Below are 17,204 nucleotides of genomic sequence, written 5' to 3'. Positions count from 1 at the left end.
CACATCCTGTGAAATATATACAAACCACACAAAAATACAACACACCAGCAACACCCTCTTTTACTTTCTTTTGTCATTTTTACATTGTATTTAAAAATATTAGTCCCACCCTCCTCATTTTACCTTCACCTCATTATGTATCAGTACTATAATTTTGAGTACATGTATAGCCCCTGGATCGCCAGCTATTTTGATCTATTGCACTCCCCTGTACCGTTCCTCCACACACTCACACCTACACACACACTTGAAATCCTACGCAACAGCTTGCACCGCATTCTCTCTAATACACCCCCATTTACAACTACAAACGTGAATGATTGTTGTAGAACCTTATATCAATGACGCACTAACTTTTAATGTTGGTTTAGTAAAAGTGAGAAACCTGTGATCCTTTTATCATTTCCATTTCTATCAGCAGATAGTTTATTAAAGATGTGGACCCCTTGCCTTTATATAATGACTTACTAATATTTAAAACTGCTTTATTAATAAATAGTATCACACAACTATACTATTATAACATGGTAATAAGGTTTAAAGGGACAGTTCACCCCCAAATCAAAACTACATATTTTTCCTCGAAGCTGTAGTGCTATTTATCAATCTAGATTGTTTTGTTGTGAGTTGCAGAGTGTTGGAGATATTGGTCGTAGATATGTCTGCCTTCTCTCCAATATAATGGAACTAGATGACACTCAGCTTGTGGTACTCAAAGTGCCAAAGAATACATATGAAAAACTGAACATCAATATCTCTTTCCAATAATCATGACCCAGTTACTCAAGATAATCCACAGACCTTGTTGTCAGGGGCGTAAATATAGACAGTGCAGGCAGTGCAGTTGCACTGGGGCCCATGGGGTGGAGGGGCCCGACTGCCACCTGGAAATACACCCGTGTTCAAAGAAGAGCTCACATTAAAACAAAAATGGTGCTATTTTCCATACATGCCCTAAATAAGGCAAACCCATCTCCATCATGGTTTTCTGGTTTTGTAAAACAGTGTCAATCTATAACAAATTATAAACTCATTCTACATAAACTATTAAAAAACTATAATTTACCAATAAAAAACTATCAAGTTAAACTAATAATTTCCTATTTTCTTTTGTAGATTTGTCTTATACAGATATGTAATGATGATTGCTGTGTAATATGTATGTTAATGTGTCCAATATCAAGTATCTGCAAGTGGATGTAACGTAAAAGCGGCAGTAAGACACACTGTTACTAAAATATACACCTAAAACTGTGTGTGTGTGTGTGTGCTAACTTGTAACTAGGGCGCAATAGGTCCCCTCATAATAGCGTGCACTGGGGCCCATTGTAACTACCTTACGCCACTGCTTGTTGTGAACAGTTTCATGAGGGAACTATTTTCTTTTCTATCAAACCACACCTGCCAGCCATATCACCTTGCAGAAGGAATCACGCATCTACTCACTGGTGAGAGGCTCATGCTCATGACAGCGCAAGATGTTAACATTAATGGCGTCCTCTACAGCTGAGCTCTAACGTTAGCTAGCTCCGTGGTGCAAGGTGAGCTAGCAGAAGATTAACGCTTCCTTCTGCAAGGTGATATGGTAGGCAGGTGTAGTTGGGTAGAAAAGAAACTTAGATATAAGTGCTCACAACAAGGTCTGTGGATTATCTTGAGTAATGGGGTCATTATTTCTGGAAAGAGACATTGATGTTGAGTTTTTCAAATGTTTTTTTTTTTTTTGGTGCTTTGAGCACCACGAGCCGAGTGTCATCTAGTTCTATTACATTGGAGAGAAGGCAGACATCTCTATGGTAGATATCTCCAACACTTGGCAACTCACACCAAATAGATATAGCACGCAAGTAAGAGAAAAAATATGTAGTTTTGATTTGGGGTGAATTGTCCCTTTCATGTATAGGCTATGGACATTTAATAATAGACTCATTAACCTTTACCTAAGCCATTGGTTACAACTTAAACTAGTAGTCTTGACTCTAAATACCCACAAACACACACAGGCAATCACTGTTCTGTAACCTTCAGGCTGCGTCCCTGCAGTCACTATATGCGTCAGTAGAAAGTGAGGTCAGGTTGCCTGGCTGCCTCCACTGTGTAATTTCACTCGCTGTATAAATCAATACCTGTCAGCCCTGGCTGGACCTGCTTTCCAACTATCCAAAGATGAATGTTCCTCATAGTGGGCTTTAATATGAGTCCTGTTTTGGGGATCCAGTGACAGATGGGGCCTGGCCCACACACAATAACATGGGTAGAATTTTAATTGGTGTGAAATATTATATTCTATATAATCAACTTGAGGTTTGCTCTGTGTTCTTGAAAGTTAAATATTAAATGTGTACCAAAGTGATTTTGATCTCAAGCTACCTTAATATTGCATTGTGTCTTATAATCCACATTATGGATTCATTGTGTCATTAGTGTCCTGACTACATCTACCCAAATAATAACATTTAAATAAAACTAAATAGAATCAATCAAGGACAAATTGAACATATTTATTATTTGATTTTTGATCAGTAAGTCCTAACCTGATTTAAAGCCATCTCTTGAAACATTCTTTAACAAGCTTTATTAGTTAATATATGGTCAGAAAAGTTACATAATGAAATGGAATTATGGATAACAGATTACATAATGTTTTATTTCAGTAACAAGTGGTCACCCCAAGGCCCTGTGACGGCCTTACTAATGTGTCTGTTTCTTCACAGCTGTTCCTTGTGGTTGAAGAGGCGGGCCATCCAATCTTCCTGGCCACACCTGAGGGTGTGGTCTTACTTTATAAAAGGCCTCAGTTGTCAGCCTGCTCTCTCTCTCTCCCCCCCTGACTGAGCAGCTGACTGCCACATGGCCAACATGGTGTAGTTTGGTTTGCCTTTGTTTCATTTGTTCTGTTTTACATACACATCCACACACACACACACACACACACTGCAGCCACTCACGACACGACAACATGTGTTACTTCTTATTTTGAAGTAGATTTAGTTAAATAAATCACCTTTGTACCTTAAATTGTTTGTGTAGACTCTCTTTTGTTGCAAACTGTGAGCCAAGTTTGTAACAAATGGGGGCTCGTCCGGGATCAGTTGTCTACTGGGGTGAGTAAGAGAAAGTGATTGCTGTTGTACTTTGTAGCAGTAGCTTAAATTGATGCATTGGTTTTGGAGGGAGTCTAACACGTATTTAAAGGGTACATATGTGGTGAGTCAGTGTGGCTTGGATTTCAGGTTCAGTTGGTACACCTGTAGGTATTTGTTAACCTGCCTTATTTTTGTGTTTGCCTCTGATCTGGTGTGAATAAAACAGCGTCACTAGTGGAACTACTTCCCCGATAGGTATTAGAACGACATCCATCCGTGGATTCGTTGTTTTTTGTTTTAGTTTGTTGTTTTTTGTGCATTAGTATGGCCACAGCAATATTTTTTTGCTTTGGGTACACTTCCGTGATTGTCTAGGTAGGTCGCCATTTCAATGGTTGCCTGGCCGGGTCATTGGGCTATGTGTTTAAATTTCCCACCAGCGCTATTGCATGAAGACTAGGGTTGAGACAGACAGCTAGTTTCCCGGGTAGGTAGTTAGCCAGGGGGAAGGATGTTCCACATTGTGGCTGTCACATCGGGTTGGTAGTAAACTTTTGTGGTCAGTTTGGGGTAGGTTAGCCTAGAGTGTCAGGTGTAAGTATTTGGTTTGTGTTGGCCAGCTGTTGTTCCAATCATGTCTGCAATTGAGGATTTTGTGCAGAATCCCAGTGAGGGTCTGTTGGAGACTTACACCAAGGATCGGTTGGTAAAGGTAGCAGAGCATTTTGGCATTGAAGTCCCCAGTCAGGGACGTAAAGATCATATTTTGTGTGAAATAAAGGATGGCTTGGTTCAGTTGGGGGTTTTGTCTGCTGCAGGAAAAGGTAGTGACACCCAGTCAGCCAGTGAAATTTCTCCTCAGGTCAGTCAACCAGAGCTGTCTCAAAAGTTTGTGAGGCCTATAGCTGGGATTGGGGTGCCTTTAACTTTTGAACAACAAAAAGAACTGCTGATTTTGCAGCATAAATTGGAAATGGAACGAGACCAGGCTGTTCGTGCACAGGAGCAGGCCGTGGAAATGGAGAGGTTGAAATGTAATGTGAAGTTGTGTGAAGCTGAGTTGCAGCAGGAAAAAGAGCGTCAGGAGTTTGAGCGTTACAAGTTGGAATTAATCAAGGAGGGTAAGATTCTTGGTCCCACAGCAGTAAAGGAGGGGGAACCTGTTGCAGGTAGCTCTCTGACTTTTGATGTCTCTGGTTGTTTGCGGTTGGTGCCCAAATTTTCAGAGAAGGATCCAGATACTTTTTTTGCTCTTTGAGAGGTTGGCCAAAAACAGGAAGTGGTGTGATTCTGAGCAGACTCTCCTGTTAGTGTGTATTGACTGGTAAAGCTCAGGAGGCTTATGCTGCTTTGCCTTTATCAGACAGTGGTAATTATCCCAAGGTAAAAATGGCAGTCTTGAAGGCATATGAATTAGTACCTGAGGCTTATCGGCAGAAATTTAGGAGTGCAAGAAAGCATGAGAAGGAGACTTATGTAGAGTTTGCACGTGATTTGTATACTCTTTTTGGTCGATGGCAACTAGCCTCTGATGCTCAGACTTTTGAACAGTTGAGTGAACTACTTTTGCTGGAACAGTTTAAAGAAACACTTCCTGAGTGCATGGTTATTTGAGTGAGAGGAATGCTAAGACTTTGACTGAAGCTGCTGTCATAGCTGACGAATATGCCCTGATTCATAAAGTCCGTGGGGACTATGGACGTAGGGATAATGTTGGCGGTCATCATCAGACAGGCACAGGAAGTGATTTTCCTCCTTTCAAGGCAGGAAATGCTGGTAGCAAGTTGGATTCAGGTCAAACTTGTAATTATTGTTCAGGCAAAGGTCACTGGAAAGTAGACTGTCCTGTTCTGAAAGTTAAGCAAAAGTCCCAGCCAGGTAATCATCATGTTAAACCTGCAGCCCTAGCAGTTCCAGTACGGTTGACAGAAAACATATTGAGTGAGAGGGCTGAGGCTATTGCTGCTGTTCAGCAGCATACCAAGCCGTCAGCATTAGCTGCTCATTCTTTGTCTGAGACTCTGGTTCCTCTTGACGAATCCTCTGCTTCTTCTCCAGAAGACTCTTGTCAGGCTAACAGTGATGAAATTGATCCTGGGTATCGCAAGCATGTCGGTGATGGGTTTGTCTCCTTGGTAGGGAGTGATAAAAAAGTTCCTGTCAAAATTTTGCGGGACTCTGGTGCTTTGGACTCCTTCATAGTGGCATCTGTGTTGCCGTTTACATCAGCCACTGACACTGGTGAGTCAGTTTTGGTCAGGGATATGGGGTTGTCTGTGTTCCCGGCACCATTGCATAAGGTAGCTCTCTTTTCAGATCAAGTTAAAGGGGAAGTGGCATTGGCAGTGCATCCTGCCCTGCCAGTTCAGGGTGTGCAGGTGATTCTGGGTAACGATCTGGTTGATGGTCCATTCCCAGGGGCCCTTCCCTCACCAGTGGTAACTTGGTCTCCTTTGGTGGACCAGGTTGAGTGCAGCGACCACCAGCATGTTTTCCCAGCGTGTGCTGTCACAAGGGCTCAAGCACTGAACAAAAATCAGTTGGAGGTCAAAGTTCAGAAAATTGCAGCAAATGTTCAGTTTCCCTTACCTGCCTTTCCTTTTTCTGTGTCCCGTGCTGACTTAATACAGGAGCAGCAGGGGGATCCTGCTCTATCTGAGCTGTTCCAGCAGGTGCGTCCAGCAGAAGAGATAGGGAATGTGGCTCATGGATACTTCCTTGATGAGGGCATGTTGGTGAGAAAATGGTTACCTCAGGGTGAGAAATTTGTTGGTGATGCTATTTTTCAGATTGTGGTTCCCACTAAGCTGAGGGATGGTATTTTGAAAACTGCTCATGACATGGTAGCTGGGCATGTGGGGGTCAAAAAGACCTATGACAAAGTTTTCAGGTACTTTTATTGGCCTCGGTTGAAGAAAGACATTTCTGCCTACATCAAAACTTGTCACACATGTCAGCTCACAGGAAAACCAAATCAGTCCATCAAACCAGCTCCTTTGCAACCTATAACAGTAGCTAGTCAGCCTTTTGAGCATTTATTAGTCGACTGTGTGGGCCCACTGCCTAAGTCCAAATCTGGTAGCTTATATGTGTTAACGGTAATGTGTCAGACAACCAGATATCCAGCTGCTTTTCCGTTGCGCAACATAACGACAAGGTCCATAATAAAGGCTCTGACCCAGTTCATTTCTGTGTTTGGTATTCCCAAAGTGGTGCAAAGTGATCAGGGAACAAATTTTACATCAGGACTGTTTGCGGACATGTTGAAAAAGCTTGGTATTAACCATGCCCAGTCCACTGCCTATCACCCAGAAAGCCAGGGAGCTATCGAGCGCTTTCACCAAACACTCAAATCGCATTTGCGCTCATATTGCACTGAGCTTGGTCGTGACTGGGAGGAAGGGCTTCCATGGTTAATGCTAGCTGCTCATGATGTTACTCAGGAGAGTACGGGTTTTAGCCCAAATGATCTTGTGTTCGGTCATTCTGTTCGTGGCCCTTTGGCTGTCTTGCAGGATGACTGGAGAAAGCCTTCCCCTCCTTCAACTGTGGTGGAATATGTAGGTGGGTTCAAAAGACGGTTGTATGAAGCTGGTAAGATGGCAAAAACAAATCTGGAAAAGGCTCAGGGAAAAATGAAGCGTTTGTACGATCGCCGGGCCGAGTTACATGTGTTTTGTCCAGGAGATCAGGTTCTGGCAAACCTTCCAGTAGTGGGTTCTCCTTTCCAGGCAAGGTTTTCAGGCCCTTATTCTGTGGTGAGGCAGGTTTCAGACTTGAACTACTTGATATTTACTCCTGACAGGCGAAAGACTACAGTTGTGCCATGTTAACATGCTCAAACCCTATTTTCCTTGGTCCAGTGGGGGGGGGAAGTGAAGCCAGTGGCATTGGCAGCTTCAGTAGGTTCTGTGACCTCTCCATCCTTGGGGGAGGAAGAAGAAATCAATGATCCAGATGACTGTGTGATGCAAGGCAGACTCAAGAATTCAGAGTCCTTGAGTAACTTGAATAAGTTGGTGGGACATTTGCCTGAGGTTCAAATGAAAGAGTTGTCTAACCTTATTTTGTCATTTCCATCTTTGTTTTCAGACAGTCCTTCCCGAACTAACTTAATAGAGCACGATATTGACGTGGGGGATGCTGAGCCGATTCGCCAGAGGTTCTACCGGGTTTCTCAGGAAAAACGTTCTCAGCTGGAGGTGGAGGTGAAGTATATGTTAGAACATGACATTGCAGAGCCATCTTCTGCTAGTTGGGCTTCCCCATGTGTGTTGGTCAGTAAGCCAGATCAAACATTTAGACCATGCACAGATTTTCGAAAAATCAATAAAATCACTAAGCCAGACTCTTACCCACTTCCTCAGATGGAAGATTGTGTCGATCAAGTGGGCACAGCAAAATTTGTCAGTAAGTTTGATCTTTTAAAGGGCTACTGGCAAGTGCCACTCTCAAAGCATGCTCAAGACATTGCTGCGTTTATAACTCCTTCAGGTCTTTATTCTTATACCGTCATGCCGTTTGGGTTGCGGAACGCTCCAGCAACTTTTCAGCGGTTAATGAATAAAGTTGTAGCAGGGTTGGAGGGGTGTGCAGTATATTTAGATGATGTTGTGATCTACAGTGACACATGGGGTGAGCATGTAGAACGCATCAGAGCTTTGTTTGACCGGCTGGTGTGGGCCAAGCTTACTGTAAATCTGGCCAAATGTGAGTTTGCTCAAGGTACGGTCACCTATTTGGGGAAGTGGTTGGTCAGGGGCAGGTCCGACCTGTTAGAGCAAAAGTCCTTGCCATTGATCAGTTTCCTACTCCCTCTACAAAGAAAGAGCTGATGCGCTTTCTTGGCATGGTAGGTTACTACAGAGGGTTCTGTAGAAACTTCTCCACAGTTGTTGCACCTTTGACTAATCTTTTGAGTCCAAAGGTTAAGTTTGATTGGACCCCTCAATGTCAGTGTGCTTTTGAACATGTCAAAAATTTGATCTCCTCTGCTCCTGTCTTGGCAGCTCCCCACTTGGATGAACCTTTCCAGCTGCAGGTAGATGCTAGCAATGTGGGTGCTGGAGCTGCACTTTTGCAGACAGGTCCTGATGGCATTGACCACCCAGTAAGCTTTTTCTCAAGGAAGTTCAACTCTTATCAGTTGAACTACTCTATTGTAGAAAAGGAGGCACAGGCTCTCATTTGGGCTCTGCAGCACTTTGAAGTTTATGTGGGTGGAGGCAAAACTCTAGTAGTTTATACAGACCACAATCCATTGACATTCTTGCATTCCCTACAAACCCAAATCAACGGCTGATGCGTTGGTGTTTGTTTTTGCAGCCATTTAACCTTGACATACACCACATTAAAGGTTCTGCAAATGTTGTGGCTGATGCATTGTCTCGTGCATTGCCTCTAGTGTTTTACCAGGTGTCCCTTTTTGCTCTGAACTGCTCTTCTCTCTCTCCTACTCTTAATCTGCTTCTCCAGGTACCAGAGTTGCTGTGTGGGTATGGTTTGGGTGAGAGGTTTGGAATTGGATTGGGCTGTTCTGGTAAGACGAGAGAACTATTGAAATGTCCCTGTTTATGGTATTGTGTGGTTCAGTTTTGAGGCACCCGTGGGGCCTCATTTTTATGGGTGGGGGTGTGACGGCCTTACTAATGTCTGTTCCTTCACAGCTGTTCCTTGTGGTTGAAGAGGCGGGCCGTCCAATCTTCTGGCCACACCTGAGGGTGTGGTCTTACTTTATAAAAGGCTTCAGTTGTCAGCCTGCTCGCTCTCTCTCTCCCTGACTGAGCAGCTGACTGCCACATGGCCAACATGGTGTAGTTTGGTTTGCCTTTGTTTCATTTGTTCTGTTTTACATACACATCCACACACACACACACACACACACTGCAGCCACTCACGACACGACAACATGTGTTACTTCTTATTTTGAAGTAGATTTAGTTAAATAAATCACCTTTGTACCTTAAATTGTTTGTGTAGACTCTCTTTTGTTGCAAACTGTGAGCCAAGTTTGTAACAGCCCTTAGATTAAAAGTTCACTTTTTTTTTAAGTCTGTGTAAAAACAAGTAGCCACAAGCAAGCATAACAGGCAGACGGTGCTGGAACTGATGGACAGCAGACAGAGGAAGTGGCTTAGGGGAGTAAATTAAATTGTAGGCCTGAACATGGATGGAGCTGCAGGAATCAGAGTTGAGGATGAGGGTTATCTCTAAATGTTTGGAAAATAATCTTCTGAGAACCTCCAGGGAACGTACCCCAGAGGTGGTGTGAAGGCGTTTAAAAGAAACTTTCTAAAAACCTTCAGGGAACATATTCAGATGTTCTATAAAGTTTTGTTTTTTTATTCAAACCTATTATTCTAAGAACCTTTAGGTAATGTACCCAGAGGTTCTCTAAGGGTTTATTTTCATTTTTTTTTTTCCAAACATAGTCTTCTAATAACCTTCAGGAAACCTCCCAGAAGATTGGATTAGTATTTACTTTCTTCTGTGACAAACCTCTATTGGCCCAAACAAAGGGGCAGCAAGCTCATTTTCTACCCATATTATTTCCATTATTCCAATGTTTAGCCAGTTAGTCATACTATTTGGTAACATCAGCCCTCCTAAATTCCTGGCAGTGTATAATTTGTGTATGTTTATTCTGGGTTTCTCCCCATTCCACAGAAAATCCCTAATTAACTGATTAAACTGTTTGAAATGGAGAAATGCTGACTGGCTGCAGCTGGCCATTTATGGATTCAAGCCTTGAGTCACCATCTTGAACTTTAGGCTCAGTGCTTCTTTTAAGTTGTGAGAGAGGATCTCATAATCTATTTAATACTGAAACCTTTCTTGTACTTGTGGAAGTGTCCTTGTGTAAAAATGTATAAAAATAACTCATCAGATTAAATAATCAACATATTTTTTAATGCTTATAAATTATTCACTTATATAACATGACATCATCAAAACATAAACTTCCAATACTGATTAACAAACTTTACATTTCAGCGATTATGTCATAGAATTTTAATGCACAAAAAGAATCACTTTAAGGCATTGGTTTATTCATATAATAATAATGAGGGGTAAATGACTTGAATCTTTACTGCATTCATTTCTGTTCTTTGATCAGATGAGTAATTATGTCAGCTCATTTCCTCTCAGATAACATAACACCGCAGAGACGTTCAGCATTGTGTGTGTATATGCATGTTTCTATTCAGTCTATTTTATCAGTGACACACGATCCATGAAGTTACACAGAGAAAAAGATAAATTAACAAAAAATGGTAAACACAAAGTTGGTTAAAGAAGACAGCGATCAACAAAAAACATCAATATTGTGTGTGTGTGTGTCCGTCCGTCTGTCTGTCTACTGGCGGTTTGAAACGGAGCTGGTGACTGATGGCCGGATCAGCTCTTCTATTATCAGAGCAAGGATGTGGCACAACTCCTTAGCCTGAAAGAGAGATCAACAGATTCAATCAGACATGGCTGCATAAATCTCCAGGACTATTTCCAAAACATGTTTGACAAGAGCATTTAAGATTCTACGATACACCAGAATTCACAGTATCTAACTGTAATAACCTAACCCTGGTGTCTTGTTAACAGCACCTCACTTTAACATGGTTTGGGGTCCACCAGGCCTCACTGCTGTATGTGTAAAAATCAAAATAAATGCAAAATTCAGTTTAAAAACCCCGCAATTAGTAAAGTATTGACATTCCCTCCCTTTTGCCTCAAACTGGGATTGCACGTTTGAGAAAGAAGACAAAATGATTAGAAAATGACCATAAAGCCCAGACAATTAACCAGATAAGGTTATCTTTCATGTTTTATGAGCTTTACATGAACAGCAGTCAACATTTCACCTACAGTTGTAAAAAAACATTCATGTCACAGGAATTTGGGAATCTCAGTTATTTCTGTTCTTTTTCTATGATAGATTGATTGGGAAATGTACTTCTTAAAAACACTGGTTGCATTAAAGAATTTGTCGTGGGTCTTTTTGCAAGTATGACTGAATGTCACAGGTGAAAAATATAGCCTACATACAAGTCTGTATTACAAGTATTTCAGTTCAGTTTCAGTTCAGTTCAGTTGGGACAAAAACTTTTAGCCTGGCTTTTATTTCGTCACTAATGTTTTTCTCACTCATATTTTCTGTTTGTTGTCATTGGCTTCTATCTATTTTCATCTGATGAATTTTATTGGTTATTGGTTTTATTATTACATGTTCATTGTATTTTATTTCTGATGTGCATTTACCTAAAATTGTTTCATTTTACACACGTTTTTATATTGTCCGAAGACTGGTTTAAGATCCAGTCTAAATTCTACCTGAAGCTTGTTGAGGGCCACAAAAAGCAAATGATTATGGCAAAGGGCTAAGGTATATGTAACAAAAGTCTAGCAGTGCTTTATGTTTTTTCTTTTACTTATCTAATTTTGTTTTATTGGGATTCATTCATTTTCCACAACTGCTTATCCTGTTGGGGGTCGCAGGGGGCTGGAGCCTATCCCAGCTGACATTGGGTGAGAGGTAGGGTACACCCTGGACAGGTTGCCAGACTATCACCTGGCTGACACATAGATACGGACAATTCATGCTTACATTCACAATCTAAAGTCATCAGTTAACCTAACCTGCATGTCTTTGGACTGTGAGAGGAAGCCGGAGTACACGTAGAAAACCCACACTAACACAAGGAGAACATGCAAACTCCGCACAGAGGGGCTCCCCACCCTGGGGTTCAAACCCCCCACCCCGGGTTCGAACCAGGAACCATCTTGCTGTGAAGCGACAATGCTAACCACTGCACCTCTGGGCCTCCCTTTTATTATAAAAGTATAATAAAGACGTATAATTAATTTGTTGTTAAAGAAACCATATTTATGAATGTATTTTTGTGAAAAAGAAAGTGTGTCTCAAATTATTCTGTTGCAAAAGTTGAACAAACAGCTATATACAGTATAGAGATGATAGATAGATAGATAGATAGATAGATAGATAGATAGATAAACAAAAAGAACTTGATGTCGCCAATATGTAATGTACCAATAACCAGTGCAAGAACTGGTGGATCACACCATATCTAATTCATAAATTCATTTTTCAACTACTCATCATGGATTTCATTTGTTCTTGTTTTTGTAAAATATTCATTTTGAGTGACTGAAACTTTGTTGTACAACGCTACAGAGAAATTAGGATCAGCATTAAGATTTGGATCATATCATTATGAGAGCTTCTCTCATGTCTTGAACACATTACTTTAACAGAGTGAATCCAGTACAAAAAGCAGACCCAGATTGTTAAAAAAAAAACAAAAAAAACAAACAAACTGAATTTTCCTGTCAGTACTACACAACATAAATATCTCTGGTACCTCTTTGAGATGAATGGTGACTTTTTTGGGTCGGCTTGGATTGCCATAGTCGATATCCATAGATGGCACTTTACTTTGTTTCTTGGGGCGGATGGTGCGCATGGACTGGACATCCGCCAGAGGAATCAGAAACACTCGCTCCTGCAGAAGAAAGAAACATAAATCTTCAGATGGCTGACACTGGCTTTTTATTAACAACTGCTGCTTCTGCTTCATTTCAGCTGCTGCAGTGTTTTTAGTATTAGTGGAGAGATTTGCATCCAAACTGAGGCCAAATGCTGCTTCAGACTGTAGCTTTGCCAACCTGACAAGAGGGGGTTTCTGCAGGACTGACTGACTGGCTAAAGAAAAGATTAAAGTCCCTGAATATTTTAAAGGGACAGTATAAGAAAAAGGACAAAATATATTACTCCTAAACCTATTCTGGATTCATCCTAGATAGGAAATACAGTGCAAGAAAATATGACTGCATGCATGGTGAAAATGTCTGATTTTATTCTGCACTAATATTCATTAATGATACATGTGTTTAAACAAAGTTAAATTTGAATATTATGACAAACAAACAAAAATGGCAAACACCATAGTTCTCGTTAAAAAAAATTAACTGGATCAAACCCGAGTATACTCAGTAAAACAGGCACACAGATTTGAACTTGGACCAGCACAAATAAAAAAGGCAGGACTCTTTAATACTGATAAAATAATGTCTTTATCCCCATACAATTTGCTCAGACACACGCGGTGACATACAACATAATGATTCTTAAAGGAGCGTTTTACTACTGTGGCTGCTCAAAGTACCTGTGTTTTGGGGTGAAGGAACAGCACCCCCTCCTGGCTAATGTTGACCATGCATGGGGAGGGACAGCCGCGTTGACTGACCTTCTTGGCCAAGAAAGTGCTGGAGCCAAACAGAGGCAGGGTGCTCAGGAACTCTGAAAGATAGTGTTCAGACAAATATGATTATTATCAGGAGAGGAGAGGAGAGGAGAGGAGAGGAGAGGAAAGGAAATACTACCCCCTCACCAATGAATTGTATTTTGGCGTCTTGAGGGCTGAGGGAGTGCATGGCAGCTATCTGGCCCAGACAGAAGGAGTGGATCTCTTCGACTTTACTGCTGAGCCTGTCCTGTGAGGGCAGGTACTCCTTAATCTCTGGCCTTGGAGAGAAATACAATCAGCAAATGTCAATACACAGACTTAGAATTAGAGGACACTGAGAGTTAAGCCTACTAGTCAACTTTGGTGTTTAGTGATGACAACATAGAGACCAAAATAATGCATATGTTACCAAATGACTGTTGGTGATGGTAGTTAAAGGAGATGATCAGGATACTGTGATATGAGTGCACACTGGAAAGAATTGGCCAGTCAGTGCTGCCAGGTACAATGGAATTAATCTATGCAATGCTATGCACTGAACAATTTTGGGGACTAACTAGTTACATGTTACAGAGTTACGTAATCATATTACAAAATAAATGTAATTGTAATGAGTCACAGGTACTGAGAAGAAAAAAAAATGTAATTAAATTACAGTTACTAATCAAAAGCCCCAACTTGTCCCTCTAACCTCTAACCCTAACCCCACTCCTCTAACCCTTGACCCCAATCCCTCATACCCGCCACCCCTTTGGCCTAGCTGTAAAAGGATATTCCAACAATTTATAACTGGACTTCATAATCCATACCCACAGTATATGAAGGAGATACCACAGGTCCCTCCTTCCTGCTGCTGTCAGACTATATAACCAACACTGCTCCCAGTAGACCACACACTAAAACTATGGACAATCAATCATATGTATATGCCAACTGTGAAATATCTACACATGATAGTGCAATAATTCAAATTCTGCCATTCAGCCTGTCTATTTATTATCTTGCTTTTATTTTTTACTGCTTGCAAGCAATCACTCAGGTGCAATCTCAGTACATGCTAAACTGTGTGATATCGGTACCTCAATCAGTCAATAATGTGAAATCAGCCATTCAGCCTGACTGTATGACTGTACTTGATTGTATTTTGCAGCTTTTTGCTGCTTACTTATTATATTGCTTTGTGTTTTTATATTGTTTGCTTATTATATTGCTCTTTGTTTTGTTTCTTTTTATTGATACATACTTGTATATTGCTAATCTTTTGTTTTCTACTGATGCTTCCTGTTTGCACTATCCCTCTGCTGCTGTAATGTTACAAATTTACCTGCTGTGGGAAGAATAAAGCATAATCCATCATAATCCATTTTATTGTATCGTATCATATTGTATCGCATCACATCATACGCACTCCATTGCATCGTATCACATCATATAGTACCGTACCGTATTGTAAAAAAAAATACCCCTACCAATACTTCTAAAACTGAGTAATTAAGATTTATCTCATTTGTTTAATTCGTACACAAACACAAATGTAAACAATAGTTTTAGCGGTTTAACTAATTGACTAAGTTACCAGTTGACTTCACATTGGCACTTGCCCTCAGGGGGAATCCCCACCGCCATCATAAGCGTTGCTCCATATGTCTTAAAAACTGAAACTTGGTGAGATTGACCCTCGGAGGTCTATTACCCACGGTGCATTGCAGTTGTGCATATAATGCAATAAAATACATCAATGGTTAGGTAGTTTTCATGGATTCTACATAAAATTCCAGTTATTTACCACTGAAAAATTAAATAATAAATAAAAATAAAATTCAACAAATTCACTATCTGGCATACTTTTTAGTTCACTTTTAAAATATATCTTATAGATCTGTAAAGGTAGATTAATATATGTATAGGTTCACTAGTTAGCATATAGTTTCTTAAGAAAACCTTGTTGATAACTTGATATTTTACTAGATAAAGTCATATAAACTGCTGCAGTTTATTTTATTCCTAACATTATTTGTAAACACATAGAAAATGTGTTGTTTTGCAAGATATCATAAGCCTATGGCAATAATAGTTATGCTAATCATGGTACACTTTCTGTCTGCTCTCCATGTGGCCTCCGTGAGATGTACGCTTTTGCATAATACCAAAGGCTGAGGGGAAGTGACTGAGGGGAAGTGGAAGTCTTGATGTTGGATGAGGTTGCCAGGTTGGATACAATTGTACCTGAATGGAGACCAAACCCTATGCTTAACACCTGTACCTGGCAACCCACACCATAGCCAGAAATGCTGCTGTTCATCGGAAATAGTTTCAGTGTGTCTCCTCCTAATATTACTGTTGTTTTGTGTATCTTATATCTCAGTGGTATGTTTGTGTGAGATTATTTTCTGTTGAGCTGTCCAGTCTCCTTAAATATTACATTCCTGATGAGTACTGTTTTATTGTGACAGTCAGTGTGGGATGTGACACTCACAGTGAGGGCTGATCGTTCAGTCCCTGAGCCAGATGCTGCAGGGCTGACAGCTCTGCTATCTGCTGGACTGATGAGGAACCACCCGGAGCTGGAGCAAAAATCTGCCGCCCACTCAGGTAGTCACCCAGGAGCTACACACACACATACACACACAAATTATACAATTATAGATAACAATAAGATGGACACTGGACCAGTGGCTAGAAATGTCCTACTGCTGCTCCTGATGTTGTGAACTGATGCTCTCACCTGCTGGTAGTGGAACTCCACATAGAGGTCACTGTTAAAGGACAGAGGGCTTCTCCACATCACTCTTCGCAGGCAAAAGGAGATGGAGCCATCATCCAGCAGGAAGTCGAACAGATACTCCTCACTATGGAGTGGACGCACCATCCCATCTGACAGAGAAGGAGTAGAGGAGTAAGGAGGAAGTGAAGGAGGCTGATCTGTTAATCGGTCACTTTAAATGGACTCTGGTGGGGTAAGTGATAGCGATTTTGGGGCTGTTTCTGGGCATACAAAAAAAAGATCTTACTCTTTAACAAAAAGGTCTATGTCTGTAGGGATCCTTTCTATGATGTTGTCAGACACTTAGAATAACAATCTGAGCCTGTCAGTGGCAAGAACAAGAACCCTTAGCAGACTAAACCGCTAAGGGCTCCTGTAAAACAAACTATACAAGGAAAAATAGTAGAAAAGGCAGATGAGGCAGAAGGCATGTAAATTCAAAACGTATTATTGTATTTAACTCAGGGTATTAGCTTCTTACAACTAGCTGAACAAAGCTGTTTTGAACTAAAATCCAAAGACTGACTCACATCTACAAGTTAATGTGCGAGTCTAGCTGGAAAGTAGCGTAGCAGTGATTTACCGTGACTTCGGATGGCAAAGATGGAGAACTCTCTGATTTCTGTGAGATCTGAGATTCCCATTTCTTTACAGAACTCTGTTACCACCTCTGCTGCCAACTAGAGGAGGATACAAAATGGACCCACAGAGTTATTGATAGGACTCCTGTTTTGTTCATAGATAAGTAAGTATAAATAAATCTTACACTGAAGCTGCGTATCTTGACTGGGAAATCCACCCCTCCTGGCAGCTTGATAGGAATACGGCGAGAAGTTTTGCCGCCCTGCAGAAAGAATTCAGATTATGATGGAATGTAACAGTTGAAATACACCATGACAGATATACTTTGATTTGTTTAAGTGTGTAGGTGAACTTGCCAGAATGGCCTCCATCTCTACTTGTGAGGGGATGTTACGGCGGCCGCCAAATTTGAGAGATCGCTGAAGGTTATCCTGACACACACACGCCAGCTCTGAGGACACATACAGTATGTTATGTCAATGACTGTGTGCACTGAAAGAGCCATTGTAT

The 17,204-nt window shown here is 41.0% G+C and overlaps 1 protein-coding gene and 1 long non-coding RNA gene across 3 annotated transcripts in view; one reads left to right on the top strand and one right to left on the bottom strand.

Annotated features, from left to right (window-relative positions):
• Window positions 1–4,183: 4,183 nt before the first annotated feature.
• LOC144459370 (uncharacterized) lies at window positions 4,184–9,053 on the top strand. 2 transcript variants are annotated; one of them, XR_013488348.1, is made up of 2 exons: window positions 4,184–7,294; window positions 8,562–9,053. It is a non-coding gene; the product is annotated as an uncharacterized LOC144459370 (long non-coding RNA). The 2 variants fall into 2 exon arrangements; XR_013488347.1 differs by having other exon boundaries at window positions 4,184–8,196.
• Window positions 9,054–9,973: 920 nt separating this feature from the next.
• myo15b (myosin XVB) overlaps window positions 9,974–17,204 on the bottom strand; it is an 83,554-nt gene continuing 76,323 nt past the window's right edge. The window contains exons 60-68 of the mRNA XM_078163656.1: window positions 17,051–17,145; window positions 16,879–16,956; window positions 16,696–16,792; window positions 16,074–16,222; window positions 15,825–15,955; window positions 13,493–13,626; window positions 13,268–13,401; window positions 12,464–12,604; window positions 9,974–10,530 (exon numbers count right to left, since the gene is read on the bottom strand). Coding sequence (XP_078019782.1) covers window positions 10,444–10,530; window positions 12,464–12,604; window positions 13,268–13,401; window positions 13,493–13,626; window positions 15,825–15,955; window positions 16,074–16,222; window positions 16,696–16,792; window positions 16,879–16,956; window positions 17,051–17,145 — 1,046 coding nt within the window. The 3' untranslated portion in view covers window positions 9,974–10,443. The remainder of the gene's footprint in view (window positions 10,531–12,463; window positions 12,605–13,267; window positions 13,402–13,492; window positions 13,627–15,824; window positions 15,956–16,073; window positions 16,223–16,695; window positions 16,793–16,878; window positions 16,957–17,050; window positions 17,146–17,204) is intronic.

This window comes from Epinephelus lanceolatus, chromosome 21 (genome assembly GCF_041903045.1).
Source record: "Epinephelus lanceolatus isolate andai-2023 chromosome 21, ASM4190304v1, whole genome shotgun sequence".
Classification (NCBI taxonomy): Eukaryota; Metazoa; Chordata; class Actinopteri; order Perciformes; family Serranidae; genus Epinephelus; species Epinephelus lanceolatus.
This window is presented reverse-complemented; position numbering and strand designations above follow the sequence as displayed.